General features: G+C 36.4%; 2 protein-coding genes across 3 annotated transcripts; one reads left to right on the top strand and one right to left on the bottom strand.

Moving 5' to 3' along the window:
• Positions 1–1,345: 1,345 nt before the first annotated feature.
• LOC110459986 (ferredoxin-fold anticodon-binding domain-containing protein 1 homolog) lies at positions 1,346–7,284 on the bottom strand. The gene is made up of 6 exons (XM_021512655.1): positions 7,201–7,284; positions 6,146–6,354; positions 5,188–5,344; positions 4,757–4,960; positions 4,290–4,409; positions 1,346–3,747 (listed from the first exon to the last, which is right to left on the bottom strand). The coding sequence occupies exons 2-6, from the start codon at positions 6,330–6,332 to the stop codon at positions 2,229–2,231; spliced, it is 2,187 nt and encodes a 728-aa protein (XP_021368330.1). The 5' UTR covers positions 6,333–6,354; positions 7,201–7,284; the 3' UTR covers positions 1,346–2,228.
• Positions 7,242–21,428, top strand: LOC110459987 (heterogeneous nuclear ribonucleoprotein M-like). 2 transcript variants are annotated; one of them, XM_021512657.1, is made up of 14 exons: positions 7,242–7,374; positions 10,162–10,337; positions 10,731–10,791; positions 11,265–11,358; positions 12,048–12,296; positions 12,746–12,899; positions 13,305–13,409; positions 13,709–13,783; positions 14,185–14,831; positions 15,118–15,169; positions 16,811–16,909; positions 17,128–20,077; positions 20,687–20,768; positions 21,015–21,428. In XM_021512657.1, exons 1-12 carry the CDS (start codon positions 7,319–7,321, stop codon positions 17,184–17,186), a joined length of 1,827 nt encoding a protein of 608 aa, XP_021368332.1. In that variant the 5' UTR covers positions 7,242–7,318; the 3' UTR covers positions 17,187–20,077; positions 20,687–20,768; positions 21,015–21,428. The 2 variants fall into 2 exon arrangements, with proteins under 2 accessions (XP_021368332.1, XP_021368331.1); XM_021512656.1 differs by having other exon boundaries at positions 7,242–7,416.
• Positions 21,429–21,450: the final 22 nt, after the last annotated feature.

Below are 21,450 nucleotides of genomic sequence, written 5' to 3'. Positions count from 1 at the left end.
CAAATGATACTTTGAATATTACATGTTAATAACTTGATTGGAATTATAACCTTGAATTGACAGTTTGATACTTTGAAAATTTTGAGCCAGCCCTACCCCCAAGGGCTGTAGGGTGGGGCTCAAAGGAGTCAGTGTGCTAAAATTTCTTCATTTTCCTTGTTAAGAATCAGAGGTGCTAGTTTCAAATCCTTTTTAGTCTAAATCTGTATGCTAGATATTGAATAAGGTGGTTTTATTGTTTTTTGTCACTTTGAATAATATTTCTGTTCATGTTAAAAACAAAATCAACTCTCTGTATAAATATATCAGGTGACCGTTAAGGCCCATGGGCCTCTTGTTAAAAAAACACTGGAAATTGGTTTCAACGATAACTACAGAAAATGTGTCCCCAAAAAAAGGAAACCAGATATTTTTAGAAAATAATTTATGATATGAATATAAAACATAATATATCAGATTTTGTTAAAGACAATATTGAAGTGATTAAGTCTCCATTTTCAACATATTGTAAAACCTAACAGTACAAACAAATCTATTTCATGGTCATTGGTAATTCTATGTCTGTCTGTCCTTTCTTATACCCGAAAATAAGGTATACAACTTATAATGCGATAGCACTCAGTGTATCATTTTTTTACCCATGTATGAAGTATACGTGTCGCAGTCAATTTGCTCATCAATGATTTTTGTGTCGCCTGCAAAGCTGGTGACATATAGGTATTGCTTTGTCGGCGGCGTCCGAACAGAGGTTTTCGTGCGATAACTTGAGTTTCCTTGGGCCGATCACACTCAAACTTCATGCAGTGCTTCCTTACCAAAAGTGCTTGCTTGGGATTGCGTTTCACGTCCGAAGGTCAAGGTCACTGTTACTATAAATAGAAAATCTGTTTTCGTGCGATAACTTGAGTTTCCTTGGGCCGATCAAACTCAAACTTCATGCAGTGCTTCCTTACCAAAAGTGCTTGCTTGGGATTGCTTTTCAGGTCCGAAGGTCAAAGGTCAAGGTCACTGTTACTATAAATAGAAACTTCACTAAAACTGTATACTGGACGGCTTCGATCTACCACTTGACCCACCGTGTATACCTCTGAAATGCCGTCTTACTCCAAATGTTATTGACAACACTAGCTGTTTAACATTATAATCCACAAGTTTATTCATTTATTTATGGGAAACCATCCGACAAATCATACAAATTAAACTTGGAATTGAGACAATGAGTATCCATAGCAAGTTCCTTAAAACTCAAGTATTCTTCCCAGAATAACAGATTATATAACAAAATGATGCCATCCAAAAACCTAATCTATGATTATTGCTTACTTTTAACATTATTTCTTGAAATGAAAAGTGTATCTATTTCTTCGTAATCTCCCAGCTTCCTGCGCAGGCGACACATCTACTTCCGTGGAATTCTTGTATATCAGATTATCTTGAACTATTCAACAGTATTGGATAAAATTTCATAAGAATGTACTTTGACAAGACAAAATATAAGTCCAAATTCCAAGGTCATGGTCACAGTATTGATATACGGTTCAAGGTCAAATCACTGCAATTCTTATTCATGCTATATCATTAAAATTAATCAACTTCATTCAATGAAATATAGCAGATATACATGTATGTAGTATGACTACAACACATAGGTTTTATCCAAAGTATCAAAGTCACAGCAATGTGTTGATCAGCAAAAATAAATCTGACAGGTATTTAAAGAAGCTCTAACCATGCTATTGAGTATTCCATCCCTCTGAAATGCATGCATGTTATAGCTATGTTAAATAATTGAATAAAATACTGTAAAAAAGTAATTAAATGTGATATTTCATTTATATGTATGGATAGTGACTAGACAAGGCGTCATGTTTCACTTTTAGAACCTCAAGGTCAACAGCTCAGTTGGGTATACCAGTTGTTTTGTGTGCTCTCACTCAGCAATCAAAATTTGTGTTGAAAACTTCAAATGCTTTTCAGCATTAAATATATTTTGCAAACAAACACTGTTCAATCAAAAATGCAAGATACTGACAAGGGCCTATTGTTTTATTTACATGTTTTTCTTGCTGTTCAGAATTTGTGAATTTCAGGCAAAATAGTGTTTTTTTTACATTAGATAGAACACCCACATAACTTAACTGTAACCAGAATTTGATTAATCAAGACTGAAAAGTAATTTTGATATTGTAATTATCTCTTTGAACAAAGAAATGTAACTGAATGACTGCCTATCTCAGCTCCACACCCATGATTCGGGCCACCTCCAGTCGTATGACACTCTGTAGTTGCCAGGAAGTGTTGTATGACAACACCCGATCATGTGACAGGAAAGTAAGTCGGTAGCATCGACTGCGACACCGACTAGGCCTGTCTGTCTGTATGTCCTGGTAAGTTTCTAGCAATTCTACTGACGATATCTCATCACCTGCTACACTCCTTATGATATCGTAGTACAGCAGGGTGTCAAATGTACTCACAAAAGTGTTCTCCCAGAAACTCATGTCAAAAGTTAATGTAAGTGGGTATAAACTAACAGTTTTGAATATTGGCCAATCACCACCTTCCCTTTTGAACTGCTGCGTGACTTTCCTGTCGGGAGACCAGAGTAGTGTCTCGTGTGGAATCTGATACAGACAGATCGACAATTTGGCTACATCCACCACCAGAATAGGTCGGCTCAGCTGTTCTTTCGGTCTGTACACCATTACCGAGCCAATAGTTTCGACAGTTCTCCCTTTTTCACCAAGAACACACATATTTATTGCAGCAAGTGAATACAAATCTGTAGTTACTATGGTTGGTGTGCCTACTCTTTCTACATTAATCTTCCCACATGATCCGAGTGCTGCTTTTATTTCAGTGCACATTTGATTGGCATGGTAATAGATGGAGTTGAAATTTTGAGGAAAAGATTCAACATTTTCTTCACCATTTTCTTCCTCTTCAGTGGAGAGTTCTGGTAAAACACAAATCATTTCCACTCCCCATGGTTGTATATTAGGGTTTATCTGACAACGTCTATACACTTCTCCTGTTGCTATGACGATCTGTTTAGGACTATGCTTTGTATGCTGTATAAAGTCACCTAAATGTTCCAGCATTGACATTCGTAGATGTTCCTCATTCAGTAAAATATTTGTAGCTTCTGTAGGTGCACCTGTTTCTGTTGATTGTTGTCTTGTCTCTGTGTAGTCCTTTTGTAAATCTGTTGCCTCTTCTGTAATATTTGTCATTGTATCTGATTGGCTACCACATGGCTCTTGGACCAATGATGTCTCCGGTATGTTATGGTGATCCTTTACTATTGGCCCATAACAAGAAAGTGGATTCCTGGAGCCCAGGTAGTAACACTGGTGTACATGTGTACTGACATGCACAGATGTCTCCTGGTGTGTAGATTTGTGGTCACATGTAGGTATATGGTCAGGTGTAGATGTGTCGTCGCCTGTGGCTGTGTCGCCACGTGTACATCTGTGGCTGCATGTAGATTTGTCATGTGTTACAGATGATGTATCTTCAGTTTCAATGGCTACCTCAGAATCTGATATGCAAAGTTTTTCAACACGCTGTGCGGAGGACATCACTGGTGACGACATTGCTGACTTTCCTGACCACTCCAATGGTTGCCTCAGAATAGGAGTTCTGACAGTGACCAGCTGGACTTCAATGCCGTCACTAGTAACGAGCCTCTCCTCCAGTTGTCTCCTAACCTCACACACAGGGTGGCCAGCCTCCTCATGTAGCCTCCTTAAAAACATTGGAATCAATCAAATCAGGTTATTTTTGTTTTACATCTTTTTACAGACTACAACACAGCAAAGTGACTCAGGACTTAACAGTATAAAATACAACAAACACTAATGGCTTTTATATCAAATTTTAGCCCTTTGGTCTGTCAACTTAATATGTTTAATTTTACAGTGAAAACAGGTAGGCAATCCAAGAGAAAGAACAGTGACCATGATCTGGCATTTTGTCTAAAGTTGTGAATAGGTGTTTTATCTGAGGTAGTGAAATGGTTCCCTAGACAGAATTAGGGAAATGATGCACTAGAAAGATTTTTTGAAGTTGTAAAATTGTGTTTTGTCTGCAGACGTGAAATGATGTGTTTTGTTTGAAAAAGTGAAATGATGCACTGAACAGGTGTATTGTTTGAAATAGTGAAATGATGCCCAGGCCAGGTGTTTTGTCTGCAGTAGTGAAAATGATGCCCTGAACAGGTGTTTTGTTTAAAATAGTGAAATGATGCCATGGACAGGTGTTTTGTCTAAAGTAATGGAATTATCTACCTGTTGACTTTGTTAGACAGATAATGTCTGACAGACGTCTGATCTGGTACAGGAACCATCTCTGCCTTCTCAAATACATGAGTTACTGCTCTCTCAGTGTGAAATCCTTTGTCTTGACTTCTACAAATCAAAGTTACAAATATTGTACCCTAAATGTATTATTATCTACCTAATATAACTGGAAATGCTATACCAAATATCTTCATCCAATTAATTGTTCACAGCAAAATTCATGTAATTTTATTCTAAATGAGTGCACATGTTTGCATCAAAAGTGCTGATGTAGTTATAGTAATAAATGAGATACAATGAACATGCATGCACCATTCTGATAAAAAAAACAACACTTGTTTATGTTTGAACAAAGCTGACTATGGCTGGTTACTATATATATTTAACCTTGACATTCTCTAACCTCTGCAAACACCTGCTAAAAGTTGCTGACTGATTTACCAGTAGACACCAACCTGAACCCAGTACTGTTGTACTGCACATAGCTGTTTGTCTGAAAAGGTACTGCTCTTCTGAGAATGAACCCAGCATTGGCTGCCATGGAAACCACTTGCCAACTGTTATGCCAAGCTCTCATTGGTTGATCGGCCGCTGATCCACCTTGTCCTTTGCACAAGGTCACCAAAATTTTACCATTTGCTTTCAACACATTTGAAGCACTACAAAAAAACACAGTAGCTATCAGACAGTAATGACAGAGGACTGTAATTTTTCAACACTCACTGTTCAATCATGTATAATACAGCTCATAAAATTCCCTTGAAAAGTAGAGGTTAAAGTTGTCAATTTAGGTCACATATCTATTGGTCAATAATTAATCTTACAGATGTATCATATATTAATTTAATATAATACAAAATAGATAGGTATTTAAAGGATAAATTACCTCAGAAAGAAGTCGTCAAGTAGCTTTCGGTTTTTCTTTATATTGGATTTTCCACCCACATGAGGAAAGTTGAAAATGATTCTATCGAAAGTTTTGCTTTTTAAATCAAGGTTTTCATGGAGTTTTGTAGCATCAACTTGAAATAGCACTGTCAGACCTGAAAACCAAGACATTGAAACATTTCTTCTAAAGTCCAGAATACCATCTTTACTTAGACTTATACACAGTTTGAGATAATAAACATTTACTGTGAAATTAATTTTAAGCAATAGTAAACAAGTTACTTATTTTTAATTATTTAATGCATTTCTTAATTTAATAATAATTGTATTCCTTGGCTTCAATCAGATACAATTAAATAGGATTTTTTCTTTTCAGTAAATGGCATATTAAACTTTACATGTACACTAGACAGTATATAAAACAATCAAATTTATATGTTTCCTATTTAGTTTTAATCAACATTAGAGCCAAGTTGGTATTAATAAGCTTTACTTTGCACCAGCTACATATACAAGGCAAACACATAACAAAAACACTGTCTTGAACTTTTCCATGGCAAGTATATTTTAAGGGTGCTTAATCCTGTAAAGGCCACAGGGACCTGAGAATATGTTACAGCTTTATTTGGACCATCTTCGCTAGCCAATGAAGTATTATGATCTGGTATGATCTGGTCTTCCTACTCGAAGATGTATTTGGACCTAAACTAAGGTGTTTAAATTATGTGATCATTGGGGTGACATTTTTACCAAACATCGATAAAAATAAATGTGTAAAATTACTGTAAACACCTTAGTTTAGGTCCAAATAAAGCTGTAACAAATTATCAGGTCCCTGTGGTAAAGGCCTGTGTGGTTTCTTATCCAAAGAAGACAAGAATTATTTTTGAAGGAAAACAAAATTTGTCTACTGTGTTAGTTTGTTTCTGATTATTTATAAAAAAAACTGTTCTTACCATGTTTCCTGAGCTGTTGGATACACTCTCCTGCTGCTTGATGTTTTGAGATGGACTCTTCTGACTCTAAGCTAGTGGTGGTCACATGTTGGAGTTTTTCAATGGAGTGTTGGGATAGCAAGGACACAGAGAATGAGAAGTCTCCTTCTCCTACCAGGAGCACATCACCATGGATACTGTCATCCATGACCCTGGAAATTCATGGATACCTTCAATAAATCAATGTACTATTTTAATGTTAAATCCATTCTTCTGTATTGTGTCATGTATAAGTATTGAGTGTGTGTTTTTACAACAACAATTATAAAGAACTGAAATCAGCTACCTATGATTACCAATATTTATTCAAGATTTAATAATGTTAATACTTGTATTGTTATGTTTCTTTTGTATTACTAATAAGAATCTTTGTTTATATTAACAATAATATATTTCGGAATTGAAATGAAGATTCAATACTAATTAAATATTTATCAATTTAAATGATCATCAAAATATCTTATTACATTTAATTCTTTTATACAATAGATCTGCAGGAACAAAGCTCATCTTTTTTATTTGTAATATTTTTATCTCAATAGAAAATTAAATCGGTTCATAAAAATAAAGCATAATTAAAAATGATTTATTTTCCATGTCTTCAGGAATTATAAGGAAGTGAACAAAAATAGTAAAAATCCATAAATTACATATAGTCAGTATGGACAAATCGTGAAATAACTTCCATGAAAACACTGTAAATTATGCCAGTGTTATGTAGATTTAAGAAGCTTTGATTCGATTATTTCCATTGAGATGAATTTTATCAGTATTCCACTATTAATAATCGTCAAGGGAGATAACCGGCTCTAGCAACACAATTTTGAAATAGACTATACCCTCAATTCTGTCTCCAAGCGTAGAAGTTTGTATTTTTTGGAAACACCTGTAGCTAATCACCATCAGAAAGAATACATGTAAATCTAATATACACAGTAACCTGAAATACTATGTACGAACTTAATTAGTATTGTATGTCAAGGGCATGTTATGAGAGATTTCAGCACACGTGTTACCTTTCGCAAATTCCCTTGCAATTATGATCTGCAATTTGTATCAACCCACTTTCAGATAGTCACGTGACCGACGCCATCTCGTCCAATTTGGAGTAGCCGCTACACAAAAGAAATAAACATGGATATGCCAACAAATGAGCATGACAATTACGAACAAAGCAGCCCAAATGATAGGTATGATGGAACAACGGAACGATTCAATCAGGACAACGATAGGTATAAAACAGCTAAACGTGTATAGAAACAAAATGCTTTGCAAGGCACTGATGCATGTCATGATGTACATATGCCGGGGTCGCATATGCCGCATGGTGCGTGCTGTTGTTGCCCAAAATGCAAGCAATTTGCAGTGTCTCTCAGTTATCCATAAAATATAGTGTTATTTGAAACTCAAAAACGAGTTTTTAGACTGTTATCCTCTGCTTTGGTTGCCCTCCTCACGCCTTCATTTGGGAGTAATAGCTTGAAACTTTTGAAGAGAGAAAGGGGGATCTACTTCACTGTAGGTGCGATAACGTAGTTTTCTGACAACGAGATTTTTTTTTTATATATTTCGTCGTCAGAACTACGAAGCGGTCCTATGCCAACTAATGGAGCAAAATCAAAAGTGTCAATCTGTAAGATTGCATATAATTCACGCCTCATATGAGTATAATGTTATCAAAATATTGCATAATTGTTGAAAAAACGAATCCTTACCCATGCAAAAACTCTTTTACGAAATTAACAAAGTCTGTCTTGGGGAAAAAAATAGAAACGACCGCCATGACATGTCACGCATGATGTTATCTCAATTATCCTTTATATATATGGCCTGCGTGGCCAAATATAGTATTACTACTGATGCCGCCATGTTAACTACAATTTCCTTATTGGGTCATGACACCCATATTTGGACGTCTGACCTATATCGGAACAATCGGGAAGAGAGACAAACTTTCCAACATGGCGGTCAATTCAGATTACGCTTGCTGCGTTAACTTGATAATTTAACGACATTTTGGGCAGCGGTAAACTTCAAGCTGTGCAGGGTATCAACAGAAATAGTTCATCCTACAACCTTATTTATAGATGCGGACCAATGTGCTGTCAATTAATTCTAAAATCGCCCCGGTGTGTTTCACACCGGGATTGCTCCATTACAAGGCATGGGATCGATTTAATACCCGGCCGGGGCAGAGGAGGCCGGGTATTAATATTAGTACTAACTTGGCTGGTGCTCCTTCTATTTTCTTTCACTAACGACGACAACAAATTTTACAACCCAGTTTGGAGAATAATCTTGCATCAGAGTGTATATCTGATTGATTGATTGATTGATAGGTTTTACGTCCGCTTCACTACTGAGTAGTTCAGTTATCCAACAGACAAATTGATGCTCTATGTACATCAGTGATTAAAAGGGGGGGGGGTCATCTAGCGCAGTTGTACCTATTGGACACCTATCTTAAAGCTGTCTAGCGTGGCGCTGTCCACGAGCTGCTGTGGTACGTAGTTGGTTCCATATCCTAATAGTGTTGGGAAAGAAAGAGTGCTGGTATATCTGGGTTCTGTCAAAGGGGACCATGAATCTCCAGTCCCCTGCTGGATGATTGTACCGGCTGTAGCTGGGCAGATGGTATAGCAACAAGATGGTTAACTGTCCGATTACACCATTATTCCCTTACACTAATTAGGTTCCAGCGTGCTCTTCTTTCCGACTGTAATGGCCACTGCAGCTCCTGGAGTAATGGCATGGTGTGTTTGGAATAGTCATTGTACACAAAGCGAGCCGATCATCTTGGCACTACCTCCAGCTTGTTGATGCCCTGGGTGGCCATGCCGGTCCCATACTGTGCAGGCATACTCCACCCGGGGGCGCATGAGAGTCTGGTAGCAAAGTGCTTTGTTGCTGCTGTTTGACAGACCTCGAAAACACTTGTGATCAGTATATTTGCTATAAGACCATTGAGTGCATGTATACAGTATACTAACATAATATCGACTGTTGAACAGAATTGCAATTTAAGTTATCATTCACAGGCAGCTATCATCTGTGTTCCAACATGAAGTGCTGCACAGAAATATGTGTGCATAGAGTTGACAACATATGAGTGTAAAGTGAAACTACAAAATAATGGGAGGCTAGCGATTTATGTAGTTAATAGATTTTGAGAATTTGCAACTTTTTACAACTGTATTTACAAGGAATAAGTATTGAGTAATCTTTGTTTATGCATTTAGTGAATCATATTTTGATCAAAATAAAGAGCCATTGGTGGCTGTATTTCATGGCACAAACAAAAAACGGTTTGGATAAGTACACACAGTTATCCGACTGGCATTATTTCCAACCGTTGCAGCCCCACTGAAAAATATCCAACATCTTTAATGTCAGGGAAGGGAAATCTACATGTAAACACAACTTTGAAATTTACAATTCACAGTCAAGATTAAATATAAAAACATTTTCATTTACTCAGAGATCTGTTGACTTATGAAACAATCTTCCATCAGTAAAATAACACATTCCTCTGCCAAATGCTGCTCGATTTGAAAATGTTTGGTACTGAATTTGTCCTGAATTGATTGTCTTCAAGGAAAACACAACATCAACTACATAAAGTTATCATTTTCATACTTTGAACACAGAGATATCAATATTACTATTTCTGTCCATTGGAAACCAGGTCATGGCACAGGTGCTTTATGTGTGGTTTAACATTACACATATACTAGGTCTAGGCATATATATAGTATACCGTTTTTTTAACCACGCTTGGTGGCCTGTGGTCAAGGAAATATTTTATTCTGTAAACTGCGTTAGGTTCTTGCATTGAGTCAGTCATCAGTAATAATGAGTCGTGCCCTAACTCAGTTTTACTAAAAGATATATATATTCACATATATATGATTGATCTATTATATCTTGTACTGTATACAATTGTTTTAGTTCACACTCTCTTTGTTTATGTAAATTAGGTCACCAGAAAGATCAAGGTCACGTTCACCAGTAAGACGCTCAGGATCAAGGTCGCCGAGAAGGGACAGCAGAGACAGACCAAGACGCATTAATCTCATTTCCAAACGATGCATCATCAGCAATGTTCCCTACGAAATGAAGTGGCAAGACATCAAAGATATGTTCAGAAAAGAAGGTTTGTTGTGTTTTCAGGGTTCCTGTCACATTGTTAAGTTAAGTTAAAGGTGAACTGGTCAGGTGCTATCTAAAAATAATCCAAGAATTACAACCAGATACAAATTTTTGTTGGAAGTTTGTTTCCTAAGGCAATGAATTCTATGAGAATGTTTACCATATAGTAAATAAATATATATGCTGTATTCTGAATGTGCTGCAACTCTTTTAACACATCATTATTACAATGAGATAAATTATAAATTGATTTAGACTTTGTCAACATTGATCTACTAGTTCTAGTACTTAAAATAGGTTTAAGGGCCCAATGAGTTTTTACACAAATATTTTATGGTTGTCATTATTTATTTTCAACTGTTGCAAAGATCATAAATGTAACAATTTTCTATTTCAGTTGGAGAAGTCTCCTATGTAGAAATGTGGGAGAACCCAGATGGAAAGTCCAGGGGAGCAGGGTTGGTACACGTTTTTATCCAAATATTACTGATCTATAATACATACCAGATAAATGTCAATTTCGCCTTAGATATGTAACCAACATAACACATATTTCTTGTAGCTTTCAAAAGTTGCACAGGAAGACTGGTCATTTAGAATAAGGTTAACACAGATCTATTTATTTCAACATCAATACCTATTTTTAGCAATGCTTGGCTAAAATTGACAAAAACTGTTTCGAAAGATAAAAAAAGGTTGATAGTATTATTGAAAAGCATAACTGATATATATATATATATATAACACACACGCACACACACACCCCTGCCAATAATAGGAGATTTTATGTTATTTCATATTGAAGATGAAGTATATATAGTACATTCCGAACATGATATACTGAAGATGGAATCTAAAAGGAGGTTAAATCCATTATAAAAGAATCTCTTGTTAGTATCTATTGCTAAAGATGTAAATATGATCTTTACAGTATCATCGAGTTCAAGGATAAAGACACAGCCAGGAAGGCAATAGAAGTGATGCACCGGTATAAGATGAAGGACAGAAACATTGTCGTCAGAGAAGTAAGTAAAGTAGGAGATTGCCATTGTTGATGGAGTTGTATGAGATTGTTATTATTGACAAGAGTCGTAAGAGATTTTTTCTATTGATGAGTCCTAAGTGTTGAAGTGTTAACTATTGATGAGTCCTAAGTGTTGAAGAGTTCACTATTGATGAGTCCTAAGTGTTAACTATTGATGAGTCCTAAGTGTTAAAGTGTTAACTATCATGAGTCCTAAGTGTTGAAGAGTTCATTATTGATGAGTCATAAGTGTTAAAATGTTAATTATTGATGAGTCATAAGTGTTAACTATTGATGAGTCATAAGTGTTTACTATTGATGAGTCCTAAGTGTTAACTATTGATGAGTCCGAAGTATTGAAGTGTTAACTATTGATGAGTCCTAACTGTTGAAGAGTTCACTATTGATGAGTCCTAAGTGTTAACTATTGATGAGTCCGAAGTATTGAAGTGTTAACTATTGATGAGTCCTAAATGTTGAAGTGTTCACTATTTATAAGTCCTAAGTGTTGAAGTGTTAACTATTGATGAGTCCTAAGTGTTGAAGAGTTCACTATTGATGAGTCCTAAGTGTTGAAGAGTTAACTATTGTCCGAAGTGTTCAGGTGTTAACCAGTAGAACCAACAAAAGGCCAGTTTTGTAAGAGAAACACCAAATATTTGATGACTCACATTACATCTTCTTCGACAGGAGCGAGAGAGTGACCAGAACCAGATAGGAGCGGCCAGAGGAGGCAGTGGTGGGGGAAGTGGTGGAGGCGGCTCAGGAATGATGGGCAGCGGGCCTGGAATGATGGGAAACATGGGGGGCGGAGGTGGCAGCGGCGGCATGATGGGAAATATGGGTGGTGGCGGTGGAGGAAACATGAATGTGAGCCAGCAGGTTCTGAACCAACTTGGCATCGAAGGACCCGTCACCAACACATTGTTTGTGTCCAATGTAAGTGGAGTCTTTGTAACACATAGGTGATTAAATTGTTTCTTTCACTTTATTAAGCAAAGCCATAAAATTTGGTATGGAAGCCTTTAATAGTATCACTACCCAAGGTTTCGACAAATCTATGGATATAATGTTTAAGGGTTACCACAGGTCCAAATTTAAATGATTGAGGGATGCAAATCCCTGGTGGTGCCCTGTAGGATTAAACACAGTCATGTTTGGTATTAAAAAGGAGATGAAAACTAGAGGTATTGAAAATATTCAACAATGGGATTGACAACTTTTAAAATGACAGGGAAAGTAAACAAGCGCAGGGTAGAGCTTTGTGTTTAAGTAATTTCAGTTAAGAGTTCCTGCCCTTGAATACATTAGAGCATGTGTCTGTAGTCCCAACAAAGACAAGGTATTAATCCACATCAGTAACTTTATATATGTACTGCTCTATACAGCTGGACTACAAGGTAACCTGGAAGAAGATGAAGGATGTGTTCAAGCTGGCAGGAAATGTCCTTAGGGCAGAGATCAAGCTGGACAAAGATGGAAAGAGTCGTGGATTAGGAACTGTGGTGTTTGAGTTCCCCATGGAGGCTCTCCAGGCTATCTGTATCCTTACAGGACACTACATCTAGTATTAAGTCTGACATGGTCTTATGTTTAATGCAGTATTTGTGCATACTGATAGCAGACATGTTGAAAATCTCAATTAAAACAAAGTGTCTAAACTTGTTGGTGATTTCTTTCCAACTACTGGGCAAGTTTTAACTTCACTTACAAAGTAGTCAAATAATCCATTCAAAGCCCCTGGGCTGCAATTTTGAAGAGATATTTGATACATGCTACAGCTATTTATCATTTGATCCCTTACTAATATCTGAGTATACTGCCGTTGAAGTTAATATAGTTTGTTAGAAGATTTTGTTACTTTGTCTTGAAATTAAGATAAGATTCTGTGTAATCTGTCATCTTTTAAATAGTTGACATTTGATTTTATCCTTGACCCTCAAAAAGCTATGTTTAACAACCAGACACTATTTGACCGACCAATGAGGGTGAAGATGGATACCCCACCAGGTGGCTCTAATGGAGGCAGACCATCCCAGGTCCAACTTCCAAGTAAGATTTGAATCACTATTTCAAATTCAGTCCAAATTCTACAGATGTTTGATTTTGTTTTCAGAATTAAAAACTAACCTTAATACCCTGAAAAAAAATGTTCATTCCTATCTACTCTTTACAATGTCGATGTGAAAAGTATCTTTGAAATAGTTGCAGGAGTCTTTTATTTTGATGTATGATATATGATTCAGTTTCAAATATGAAATACATAATCATCATGATTGAACCAAATTTATTCCCTTGTGTCAAATAATGTGTCGGACAATGTACATGCTAAATATGGCATTGTTTAATAGGTGGATTGAAGTCGGTTGGATTGGGTCTCGGGGCCGGTGGCCAGCCACTACAGAATATTGGACAACAGATGGGCTGTAAGTACAATGCAAATTGAACGATTTATTATTGGAGGAACATTGACATTAAAATCGTTATATTTCATTTTTACAAACTCTCACATACAGTAGCAGAAAACAATGTACTTGAAAATGGTTTGAACAAGTATTAACTGATTGAATTTATAGCTGCAATACATTTTTTATTCATTATGGTATAACTTCTTTAAATCAGAACCAGGAAAAATTCAATAACCTGCTTCAGTCAGCCATCGTAAATATTACACTAACTGTGTTAATTGAAATTATGTAATTTGAAAACCAGTTTGGTCCTATTTGAATTCTGTGTCCATTGGTAATTTAGACAAGTGTCATTGTACAGAGTTCTTGCAAACTTTATGTGTTTTCCTTAACTTATTGCTTGTGTCTTTTGTTTGCAGCTGGAGGAGGGAATAGTTATGGGATGGGCGGTGGGTCCATGGGGATGGGTGCAGGTGGTAGCAGTATGGGTATGGGAGGAAGTGGCATGGGTATGGGTGGTGGAATGGGAATGGGAGGTGGTATGGACAACAGTATGGTGGGTATGGGAGGCAACATGGGCACTGGAATGTCTGGGATGGGCAACATGGGTTCCAACATGGGGATGGGAGGCAACATGGGAACAGGCATGAGCACCAACATGGGAATGGGCATGGGAACAGGTATGTCTGGCGCCGGAAATATTGGCTCCAATATGGGCATGTCCGGTGGCATGAGCGACAACTTCTCCAGCAGCATGGTGTCCGGGAACATGGGCAACACTGGTTACAACACCAACACTGGTATGGGAACAAGTCTTGGAGACCAACTCCGCGGTATGAGCAGCAATATGGGCAGCGGCAGTTACAACACCGGCATGATGGACTCTATGGGCGGCGGTTCTTCTGGGAACATGGGCAATAGTAGCTTCAATTCTATGGGTAGTTCATTCAGCTCCTCCGACCGTTCTGGCCAGCGTGACCGTGACCGCAGTAGTGACCGAGGAGTTGACCGTGGGGGTAGAAACCTTGGTACCCGGCCAGACAACTGTACAGTGGTTGTGAAAAATGTAAGTTGAGACATCCTTGTAAGAGTGTATGCCCTGAATCGGTCTGGAATTGCATATTCGTCAATAAATTGAAAGTGTAGATTGCACTAATTGTAATTATTAAAAACAGTTACATGTGTTACAGTGGTAATTCATGAAGTTTCTTTGTTTACAGCTACAATGAATGTTAGATCAAACTGTAGGAGGAATTGGTTTAAACAGTAAAGAATGTTAGATCAAACTGTAGGAGGAATTGGTTTGAACTGTTTATGTGCATTTTGATGGAACCATTTTATCTCGTTTTCAGTTACCTTGGTCACTGACATGGCAGTCCCTGAGAGACAAGTTTAGGACATGTGGTGAGTCAACTTCTGTAAAGTATCTTTCAGTACAGTCACCTCTTAGAATATATATTGTTAGCTACCGGAATCAGGATGTCTGTCTGTCCCCAGACAGAACCTTGTGCAGACAACGAATCTTTTCAAGACAACTCGACAGTTTTTATCTGAATTTCCTCAAACTCTTCTGATGAAGGGATGAAGTCTATAAACTCTGTAATTATCCATCGCGGGGAGTTTTTATCTATATATTTTTAAGGTAATAAATCCCTTTTGAAAAATTATGGGCCTAATATTGTACAGGTAATTCTTTCTACAGTTTCATATGAATAATGTGAAATCGCAATAAATTAACAAAGAGCTCAGCTTACTGATTTTACAATTGATTGGGACATATTTCATCTACATGTCACTTTATGCAACCTATATTTTCACAATTGTTTTGAAAATTTGTTTTTAAAACTAAAATGTGTGATGTAAGAAATTATTTTTGCTGTGAGTTCACAATGATTGATTGCACATGTTTTGTGATGGATAGAGGGGACGCAGGTATCTAACATTATAAAGTTGTTTTGTGATGAGAGGATTTTATTCTCACTCTTTTGTCATTTACAAGATTTTGATACATTACATTTGGACAAACTGGGAAAGTGCTGGCTTATTTCGTATTAACCTTCACCTTTACCGAGGACCTTAACTCTTTCCGTACCGTTTTCATGTACACACAACAAGTCGTGTAGAGACGACAAAATAATAGACCGTCTCATTCCTATTGTCGTGTACACACGAAAAGAGACTTCAGTGTTACTTATCTTGTGTTTCGCTTGTTATAGCACACGAAAGTTGCGTAATCCAATTAATTAAAATCAGCACCCATCAGTTGGAAAGAAATATTTTGATAGGTGCAGAGTACACATTTTCCATTATGTGACCTATTGTTTTCGCATTTGCAGCAAGATGTTTGAGTTTGGTGTCTCAAATTTAAACGATATGGCAGCAATTTAATTCCATACAAAAACTTGTAAATTCATCACCAAATATTTCTCGAGATTTATGGAAATAAATATGAATATTGTGATATAAGTTTCAATAAAATCTACTTGTATTTAAAAAACTTGATGATTTCGTAACAATGATAAAATCGCCATTGGGAACCTGCACTTCAACGCTTGTTTTGAATACAAGGAATCATATCGTTCCTTGCCGGACAAATGCCGATTTCACAGTCATAATCAGCTGCCAGTTAGTCATAATCAGCTGCGAAAATGAAGAAGTGTTTGTCTATGAACAACAACATGTAACAATAAAATATTTGTTCACAGTTACCTGTTTATTTCTTGCAGCAGTTACACCTCGTCTAAAATGTACATTCATAATCTGCCATTTTGTAATATTTGCGGGGGCGAGTCTAGTAAGGAAATCCGGGACGGGAGTTGCGGTACGGAAAGAGAATTTGCTTTTACTTCATATCAGTTAGGAAGAATCTTGTCTTGCTTGAGACTACAGCTTGTTCGTATCTTGTCTTGCTTGAGACTACAGCTTGTTCATGTGTATGATCAAGGCTACTCCAGATGTGGATATGTGTGGAGGAGAAGTCTATTGCTATCTACTTGAATGTCTTCATTTCACACCATGACATTTTCTGTAATTTTTGTTCCAAAGCTGACGTGAAATATGCTGAAATAAAGATGGAGAATGGTAAATCTCAAGGCTGGGGACTTGTCCGATTCGGTTCCGCTGAAGATGCTCAGAGAGCAATATGTATCCTTACAGAATTGACACGATTCATGATAATGCTGATTATTGGGATAATGCTGATTAATGGTTGTTATTTGGTTATTCCAACCACACATTCTTTTTCATGTTAAATGTTTAATAAGTGAAGTCATATTATTCTGAGTATCAACAAGTAATTTTTTCAGAAACACAGAAAAGAAGACCATTATTTTTGTCATTGTTTGAACCTTAACCCTCACTAGCTGCCATGAACAGGACGAGAGTAGACGGGCGTGAAGTGGATGTCAAGCTCTACCGCTGAATGACGGTACTGCTTGCACATACAAACTGGTTTCTCTTTGGTGGTCCGTGATCACTGGCATTGACCAGTTGGCAGTTTGGGATTTATTAACTTTTGTGTCATCAGTTGTTGATGTTTGTCGGTAGTTTCATGGGTTTTAGTTACGTTCTGTTGTGACCTCTGCCAGGGCAGGTTATGATTCGAGACTAAGATACCCTATATCTACATAAGGTATTGTTTGATGCAGGAAGGATTGGAACTCTGGTCACACAATAGATACATCATTCATTGAGCCATGGACTTCTGTAGTAATATTGAACCCTGATTTGAAAGTTGTGCATAAAGCTGACTTCGCTCATGGCGTGATCATCATTTTAATTGTTATGTAGTATCAGTGGTGCTTTACTGATGTCGATATCCTTGTCTTGTCACTCTGGTCTTCGTGTAATCATGCATTATCAATAACATGCTTTCGTATTTGTCATCATCATTCAATAAAAAAAAAGTCTGTTTGTAGGTTTGAGTTTTATTTTTTTCTTCTTACACAGTTGGTACTTGACATACCCAATATTGTGCACTCCATAGAATGTATGGGATTGAAGCTACCTGCTGATTTCAGTTGATGGAAATCACAAAACTTCAAGCATGTGGCATTATAATCGTTTGATACATGTACAATGTGCAAAGATCAGTGGATTATTTTCATAACTTTGTTGTATTGAAACAGTGTTTGACCTTTATTGTCTGTGTCGTTTGATTGCAGATTGTTATCAATTATGAGATTGTTCATTTGTCTTTCCATGAGAAAATTGACAGATACTGGTATGTAAGATGTTCCATATTTATAAGTTTGAGATATTGTGATAAAAAATTGTGTGCTTTGAGAGAAATTCAATTTCTGTCTCTATTTTTGCTTGAAGGAGGAAAGGGAAATACATTTTATTTATTTATTGTATATTATTACTTTTTTGAAATGTTAAATATCTATATCATTGTAGTAAAATAGCTGAAATCTTCACAAAGCAGAACCTTATTTTTGGTATAAACACTATTTTCTAATTTGATCAAACAATGTGGCATAGATGGATATATTTCCTTCAAATTCTGTAGACTATAAAATCTTATTGTTGTGTTACTGAGCTTGATTGTACTAGTTTGATCAGATCCTAAATTTGTTTTAAAAAATGTGAATCTTTGTGTATACAGGTGTGTGTTATCCCTTCAAAAATGATTGAAAAGTGATTTGATATAAGAAATATCTTATCTTTCGAAAAACAAAAACAGTAATAAAAAATGCTCTTGAATTTGAAACCTAGGTGAGGTGAAGGGTGAACAAATTTTTAAATCTTTCGCTGACAAATTGTGTGAACCATTTCGTACAGCATTTTGTGTAGTAAAAGTGAATGAGTAAGTTTGGTTTTGATGCCGATGTGCTGGAAATGTGACATGATGCTTGCAGTATTACTATGTTGGTATGTGGCGTTTTGCGACGAAGGGATTTCTCTTGGATTTACTGGCAGCGTACAGGAATGCGGGGTTGACGATGTCTGCTGAGCTGGCCTGTGTTTTTATGGAAAGTCTGTGTGACAGACATTTGTTTGCAGAGTTTTCCAGTTTTGTGTGGTATCAATGCTCCAGGAGTACATGAAGATTTCACAGGTGTAACAGTGTCCCCATTACAGGTGTTGGTACTTGTAGGGGTCTGTTCAGTACAGGTATTTCATTGGAATTATTACTGGTATTGAATGTGATGCTTTTGCTTTAAAATTCATTTTTTCATGTCTTTTGTATTATATTTGTGATAAACTGGTTTAAAATCTTCACTAATATATGATGGGTGGTTTTTGTTAAACTTTTCGGAAAAGAATTCAAATATGAATGGGAAAGAATCGTCAATGATATCTTTGTTTAGTTGTGTGTCCTAACTTTCCAATCTGGAAAAAAACAAATGTGGAGAATCTGAATTTGTATGCATGATGTGAATTGTAGTCCTGTGTCTCTAGCTGAACACTAAAATGGAATGTGTTTTGAGAAAAGTTATTGGTGAACTCGCAATACCAAGAGTTTCACCCACTTGTGTACTGGAGTTTAGATTGGGTTGGGATCGGAACATTTTCCCCTATTTTGGTGCTGGGTGTTTTGCTCAAAATTGGCCTGTTCTTTGTTCGATAGTAAATTGATGTTGTGATCACACTCCTTTTACAAGAAGTGTCTTGTTTTGTTAACTGTTTGCTATTTTCAGTGTTGAATACTTTGAAGTAACAGGAAGTAACCTTTGACCTTTGAGTGTAACCTTTGAGTAACAACTGTATACAAACGGCTCTCCCAGGATGATCAGACAGATGGAGTGAAGATATCCATGGAAACACTGTTGAAATGTTTTTTTGCAAATTTTGATTGTGTGGCTTATTATTGATTGATATTTTGAGTTTTTACTTGGGATCCAATCATTAGGACTCTACTTGCATATATGGTTTGTGTGTCAGTTGTGAAAATTGTCACTTGTTTTCTGTGATCAAAACTTCTGTTTCTGAATTGTGGAAAATAAATTTATGAAAGTTAAATTTCTAGGAAACTTTAATATATAATCCTGTTTGAAGGAAAATATGCTTTGTCTGGTGAATTGTATTCTTTTTAAATATTTCAAGAAAAAAGTGTTGAACTAATATTCCATTTGTTTTGAAAGTCGTTACAAATTTGAGATTATTAAAACATATCATGAGTGTCACATGAGACTTAATACTACAGATATTTTTATCAAATGTCATTTATTCTTGCCAGGCCTAACTGAGACTTGAGTCTAGTAATTACGTCAACACGTGTACAGTGCGAACAGCGACATGTCTTAGCTATGGCCCAACTGTGGGCTGCCTATATTGAGCATGACTTACGTCTACATCTACATCTACATGGTAAGTTGTTACCTCCAACAGGCTGAAGTTTAATGACTCAGCGAAAATAGAATATTGTTCTGAAAGTTTGAAGATTTCTAGTGTCAGAAATAGAAAATATGTTTGCAGGTAATATAGCACAGGTGAAAAACACGAAGATCATTCATCCCACATAGTCGGACAAAAGGAATACATTAGCATGTAACTAAATTGACAGAATTCAACTGTTATCACATTATGAAGATTTCATTTTGTAATTTTCACTGTCAATGCTGCTCTCTAGATCTGAGATCACATTATGGTGAAAAACATCACAACCTGATATTTTTTCACTCTATACAAAAAATGTTTACTCCTGAAACCATGATATTTCACAGGTAAAACTAACGGTTCTAATTTCCCTTGAGATATAAGATGATAAATGAAAACTAAGTTGACGTTTTATCAGAATAGAAAGAAGAAAAAGAAATCGCTTGATTTGATTTGGATGTTGTAATCAAAACCCACTAATGCATCATTGTTTGACAGACATATGTTTGTCATTTCAGTAATGGGGTCCTATTGCTTTGCACTTGTGACAAATGTCAAATTGTTCAGCTCTTTAACAAGCTCCAAATCTCATTTTACCAGGTGTGATCTAGACAACTTCTCGAGCCCTGTCAGAGCAACACTACAAATTGTGTTCACTATGTACACGCTATACAGTCACATGGTAAGTAAGAAAGAAACGTGATCAAAAGAAAGGTTTTCTCATGGGTTTTATCTTGTAATAGTTTTCAGACAATTCTAAAAAAAAAAGATTATAAAGTTGTATATAAAATGTCAAACTATGTTATCTGTGAAGATTGTATAAGGTTACTAGGTGCACTTCTTTTCAATTGGTTTTCAAGGTATGTTCAGTAAGCTTGCAATATTGGCTTTGTTATGCTTAAAATGGTATAATCTTTGTGTTTTTTAGGTATTCTGAATTACTGAAAGTCACGAACGTGTGCATGGTATGGAGTGGACAACCCAATGAAGGGCTGTAAATGTGGAATCTGTTAGACCAGCCAGGACTGCCTGGTGAAGCCAGTAAACATGCAAGTGTGGACATTCCAAATATGTCATGTAAATGTGCAGGAACGTTGTGGACATCCTAAGCAGGACTTGTCAATGTTTATACTGTGGCTATATTTCTTCTTGTGAATGTATTGAGCACCTTTAGACATTCAAATAACCACTACAGCATGAAGAAAACATCTTTCGATGTGTAAATAAACTGTAATTGTCATTGACAGTCAGTTGGAATGCTAATACTCATGACATGACAACGATGTGGATGTCCTCAGATGGTTTCAAAAAGCCAGTATTAAAGACTGAAATGATGACTTACTGAAGTCCTTTTGTTTTGATCA

Source organism: Mizuhopecten yessoensis, unplaced genomic scaffold (assembly GCF_002113885.1).
Source record: "Mizuhopecten yessoensis strain PY_sf001 unplaced genomic scaffold, ASM211388v2 scaffold10275, whole genome shotgun sequence".
In the NCBI taxonomy this organism is placed as follows: Eukaryota; Metazoa; Mollusca; class Bivalvia; order Pectinida; family Pectinidae; genus Mizuhopecten; species Mizuhopecten yessoensis.
Note: the sequence above shows the minus strand (reverse complement) of the source record. Positions and strands in the feature narration are given on the sequence as shown.

Excerpts from the sequence above, each read along its gene's own strand:
- LOC110459986 (XM_021512655.1), bottom strand. The coding sequence starts at position 6,332 with ATGGATGACAGTATCCATGGTGATGTGCTCCTGGTAGGAGAAGGAGAC. Across the intron at positions 4,961-5,187 it reads CTTGACGACTTCTTTCTGAG|TGCTTCAAATGTGTTGAAAG; the intron begins GTAATTTATCCT and ends GTTTTTTTGTAG. Across the intron at positions 3,748-4,289 it reads CTGTCTAACAAAGTCAACAG|GAGGCTACATGAGGAGGCTG; the intron begins GTAGATAATTCC and ends AATGTTTTTAAG.
- LOC110459987 (XM_021512656.1), top strand. The coding sequence starts at position 7,319 with ATGGATATGCCAACAAATGAGCATGACAATTACGAACAAAGCAGCCCA. Across the intron at positions 10,338-10,730 it reads AGATATGTTCAGAAAAGAAG|TTGGAGAAGTCTCCTATGTA; the intron begins GTTTGTTGTGTT and ends TTTCTATTTCAG. Across the intron at positions 14,832-15,117 it reads GTACAGTGGTTGTGAAAAAT|TTACCTTGGTCACTGACATG; the intron begins GTAAGTTGAGAC and ends TCTCGTTTTCAG.